The 5115-nt window shown below is 48.5% G+C and overlaps 1 protein-coding gene across 1 annotated transcript in view; it reads left to right on the top strand.

The window, feature by feature from the left end:
• The window catches only part of ube2f (ubiquitin-conjugating enzyme E2F (putative)), a 26155-nt gene extending 21978 nt beyond the window's left edge, over window positions 1-4177 (top strand). The window contains exon 10 of the mRNA XM_062528051.1: window positions 3008-4177. Coding sequence (XP_062384035.1) covers window positions 3008-3058 — 51 coding nt within the window. The 3' untranslated portion in view covers window positions 3059-4177. The remainder of the gene's footprint in view (window positions 1-3007) is intronic.
• The last annotated feature ends 938 nt before the right edge of the window (window positions 4178-5115 follow it).

Here is a 5115-nt window from a genome sequence, read left to right as displayed (position 1 = left end):
GATGGGCCCTTTTTGAAACCCTTTTAATACCCTCTCACGATCCCCAGTGCCCTCACTTCACCAGATGGGCAAAATATCAGAAAGAGTTGTAATGCTCTAAAGTCCACTGTGATTCTCTCTCTGAGTTTGTGTGTGTGTGTGTGTGTGTGTGTGTGTGTGTGTGTGTGTGTGTGTGTGTGTGTGTGTGTGTGTGTGTGTGTGTGTGTGTGTGTGTGTGTGTGTGTCTGTGTGTCTGTGTGTCTGTGTGTCTGTGTGTCTGTGTGTGTGTCTGTGTGTCTGCCAGCTCTGCATGATTGTTTATCAGCTGTACTGGAAAAAAAAAACAAGTAGCCCTCTCTCTCTCTCTGTGTGTGTGTGTGGTGTCTGTGTTTGCGTGTGTCGGTGTGTGTGTGTGTGTGTGTGTCTGCCAGCTCTGCATGATTGTTTATCAGCTGTACTGAAAAAACCCAAGTAGCCCTGTGTGTGTTTGTGTGTGTGTGTGTGTGTCTGAGAGGATGAGGGAGAGAATGAGTGTGCCGCTGGCTCACCCACAGCCGTGTCAGATGGGGCTGATGCGATGTGAGGTCAGTCTTCTTCTGGTGTGATGAGATCTGACCTGAATTTGTCTCACTCCATTGCACTTAGAAAGGTGACTGGCAAATTGGACTTCATCACCCCCCACCCCACCCCCAACCCCACACTGTATGTGTGTTTGTATGTACGAGTGTGTGTGTTTGTGTGTGTGTGTGTGTGTGTGTGTGTGTGTGTGTGTGTGTGTGTGTGTGTGTGTGTGTGTGTGTGTGTGTGTGTGTGTGTGTGTGTGTGTGGGTGAGAGCGAGAGCCGTCTGACATTAAAGGTAGAATGATGGCGTGTCTTGCTGTTGCGTGTATTTGTGTGTGCGTGGGAGAGAGAGATAAAACATTGAAAAGGAAGAGGTATTGATCGGGTGTGTACACACACGTGTTTGCATATGTGGGCTTCGGCTGTCGAGGGTGTGTGGCGGAGCGATTATTTGTGTGACTGTCTGTGTGAATTCATGTGCCGCAAAACAACGTCCTTCGCTCATCTGTTTGGACAGGGGGCATTTTACATGTTCTGTGTGTGTGTGTGTGTGTGTGTTGTGTGTGTGTGTGTGTGTGTGTGTGTGTGTGTGTGTGTGTGTGTGTGTGTGTGTGTGTGTGTGTGTGTGTGTGTGTGTGTGTGTGTGTTGTGTGTGTGTGTGTGTGTGTGTGTGTGTGTGTGTGTGTGTGTGTGTGTGTGTGTGTGTGTGTGTGTGTGTGTGTGTGTGTGTGTGTGTCTGCCAATTGCACATGTGGGCTCGGGCTGAGGGTGTGAGGCTTAGCCCTTATTTGTGTGACTGTTTGTGTGAATGCTGCTAAACAACGTTCTTGTGCTCATCTGTTTGGACAAGGGGCATTTTGTGTTCTGTGTGTGTGTGTGTGTGTGTGTGTCTGCCAATTAGAGAGAGAAAGCGCTGTAAGGAAATTTAGACTGGTCCCAGCACACCTCCAGAAAGGTTGAGAGCGAGGGGGGGGCAGTCAGAGTAATGGCGTCCGGCGGGCCGAGATCGTGTTTCTGCTTAGCTGTTCCTCTGAGAGAACAGGCAGGGGACAAGAAAACGGATCTCAACGAGGCCCTGATGAATATCAACAACTCCTCCCCGCTCCGCTGGAGCCCTGCTGCGCAAAACCATTGCCCACCTCGCCTGCTCCGTCACTGACTTCGCCCTCGCCACAGCGTGCAGCCTGTTTAATTACGGGCCTGTTTTGCATTACCGGGGCACATTTATCATGCTAATCCCTCGCCGCGATGCCAAGACGATTTTACCTAACACAAAGCCAGTGCTATCGGCGCTTATTGTTTCAAAACAATTAGCGTAACGAATAGCCCGGCCGTCTTATTGGATTTCCATATTCCTGCGAGCTCCGAGGCTAATTCCGGCCGGCGACGCTACGGTGAGTTGGCTAGCCGGGCCCTGGCGCCCTGTTGTAATATGAATTATGGCAGCGCGGCTATTAAAAGTGCAAGTTCGCCCAGATAGATGAGACAAATGGAAACTTCTATGGAGTGTAACAGATGCTAATGAGTTTTTTTTTTCCCCAACCAAAGGGAAGGGATGGTGGGGGCAGTTGGAACGAGGGATGAGAGGGACCGAGAGAGAGAAAAAAAGAGGCTTTTGGAAAAAAGAAAAGCAGGAATATTGAGTATGAGAGATAGTGAGGGGGAGTGAAGAGGATGAAGGGGTTTTGTGTGTATGTGTGTGTGTCTGTCTGTGTGTGTGTGTGTGTGTGTGTGTGTTTGTTTGTTTACTTTATATATGAATGGGTGGGAGTATGAGAGAATATGCACACATGAGAGAGTACGAGGGAATGTTGTGCTTGGGGACGGGGATAAAAATGACTAATCGTTGCGGCACAACTTCTCAAGTCCATGAGAAGTGACAAGCCACCAGCCCCTGTGTCCCATTTCTGGACCGCTTCTTCTGTCTGCACACACACACACACACACACACACAGAGAGAGAGAGATGGAGAGCAAGACACATAACCTAAGTCCATAGAATATTTATCATAGTCTATTCTTCTGCCCCTCCTCCTGTTTCAGATTGTCAGTCTGCCCCACATACACTGTGTTCTCTAATGTCGTGACTGTGTCGGCTTTCACTCATGAGCTTTGTGTGTGAGTGTGTGTGCGCATGCGCGGCTGCGTGTGTGTGTGTGTGTGTGTGTGTGTGTGTGTGTTTTAAATAGATCCTTAAAATTTTAATGCCCGTCTCGGGACGCGGTTCTGAAGTTTTTCATATATGAATGAACCCACTGATGCCAGACTTCCAGCTGACTCGCATAAAACATTAAACGTCCTCAGATCAGACTGTGTCATCGAGTGTGTCCTTCACACACCTTCCCTCCTCTCCCTCTCTCTTTCTCTCGTTCTCTCTTTCTCTCTCTTTTCCCTCTCTGCCTGTCTGCGTGCCTTTCTATTCTGTCTCTTCATGCTTTGCTTTATTCCTTTTTTTTTCTTCCCGCAGGAGGATTTTAGAAACAAAGTTCAAGACTTCATCAAGAACTATGCGAGATGATGAGCGGCGTTGACCTCTTCCTCTTTCTGCCACGCGACGCAGTGCGATGCCAACCCACTCGTCCCCGGGCACACCTGGCTTTCACCCAGACGGCACCAGTGACACCCCCCCTCCCTCCTTTACCCTCTACCCCCCATGAAGCATTAAAAAGACAATTAGAAGAAAATATACAAAAAAAAAGAAGCCACATTTCGACAACGAAAAATAATGCTTAAGCACTTCTCTGTGGACTCTTGTCATTGATCCCAGCTGGGCTCTGTATGAGCCTGGGGTGGGGTCTGGATGTGTGTGCAAGTGTGTGTATGTGTGTACTTGTGTGTCCTTGCATGTCTGTGTGTGTGTGTGTGTGTGTGTGTGTGTGTGTGTGTGTGTGTGTGTGTGTGTGTGTGTGTGTGTGTGTGTGTGTGTGTGTGTGAGTGAGTGAGTGTGTGTGTGTGACTCGATGAGCAAGCCTGGATATGTGAATCCGAGGAATGCCCTGAAGTGTGATTGCTGAGTAGCCAACGGGAGGGATGTGGAAAGAAAATAAGAAAACTACAAACATGGCGGCGATCGTGACTAATCATGGCCGACAGACTGTTTTTGAAAGTCATCTTCCCCTGTTCTAGTGCCTGCCTTTGTGTTGTTCATGTTGATGGACACTTAGCCTAGGTTAAACCAAACAAACCTGCTCCTCCGCATGCCACAAGCCAACAAATCCCAGAATGCACTTGCTACACTTGTTTTGGCCTGCCAAAGGATATCCAATCGCAGGATCATTCGCAAAGGTCCCTCTGAAGCCGATTGGCCGATGTGATGAGAAACTGGCCAATCCGAGTGGGAGGCGGGGCTTCTGCACCATGTGGCCTATGGTAGTCAACCAGCGGCGGGATCTTTGCAGGAAACGGGAGGGCTCTGACGGCAGTTGTAGCCCCTCTGGTTTGTCATCCAGTGCAACACACGAGAGACTGTTCAACAAGTCATTTAAACACATCTTTTAAAAAAAATATGCACACAGTGTGGATGTGTGTATCATAATGTCTCACTGAGTGTGCCTCTGTATGCGAGAAAAGAGACTGTTTCAGCTTCCTCAAATCAGAATGTGGAATATGTCACTTCCTCTGTTATATGCATCTTATTGGCTGTATCTTATTGGCTGTGAAAAGTGTGTGTGCGTGTGTGTGTGTGTGTACGCGAGTATGTGTTCAGCTTCACAGGCGTGTGCATGTATACATCTGTGTGTGTAGATGTATGCTAGTATTTTTATGTATCTCTGTCATGTACTTTGCGGGAGTGACTGTGTGAAAGGTGTTGGTGTATGTGTGTGTGTGTGTGGTGTGGTAGCATGCACTGGGCTCTCGATGTGCTCAACCATAAAACCGTCTGAAGAGCCGGTGAGGCTTGACGATATTATTTAAACTCTTCTTTTCTTAGAGTTGTATATCCATTTGTAAAATATATTAAAGAGGAATTATACTACGGGAGGCACCTCTTTATGGCCTTTGTGTTCATTACCCCGTGTCGAGGGGTGCTCAACTCCGCTGAGGACATATCACAACTTTTCAAGTCGACTGCGCCCCGAGGGCGTCTTTTTTGCAAAATTGGGCTTGTCAGATAATTTGACGAGAAAGGCATTCGCTTCGCGACACACTCCGAATCTTATCAGTGGGGGAGCAGTCCCTTTCTCGTACTGCGGAGGAGGGATGGGGGGATGGGGGGATGGGGATGGGGATGGGGGGGTAGCATTTCCGCTCCTCACTGCTGTACAGTACCACTGCGCGAGCTCATCACCTCCTTTTCAATCCGCACTCCATTTTCCTGAACTATGCTCGTCACCTATCGTGCCCCGAGAGACAGAGATAGAGAGAGGGAGAGAGAGGCTTGACAGGAGACAAGAGACAAGAGAATAGATTTTCGACGGGCTTTCAAGAGGCCCCACATAACAAACACAACAGACGAGGACTCATTTCTCCTCCCTCCTCCCGTGTCTGCGCTCGGCACTGCAGATATTCATCTGTTTCTAAAGCCCGAAGCATACGGCTCTTTGTAAGATTGGAAACCTGTATTTAATTGGTACA

Source organism: Sardina pilchardus, chromosome 23, assembly GCF_963854185.1.
Source record: "Sardina pilchardus chromosome 23, fSarPil1.1, whole genome shotgun sequence".
In the NCBI taxonomy this organism is placed as follows: Eukaryota; Metazoa; Chordata; class Actinopteri; order Clupeiformes; family Clupeidae; genus Sardina; species Sardina pilchardus.
The sequence above is the reverse complement of the archived record's forward strand: the minus strand, read 5'-3'. Positions and strand labels throughout refer to the sequence as shown.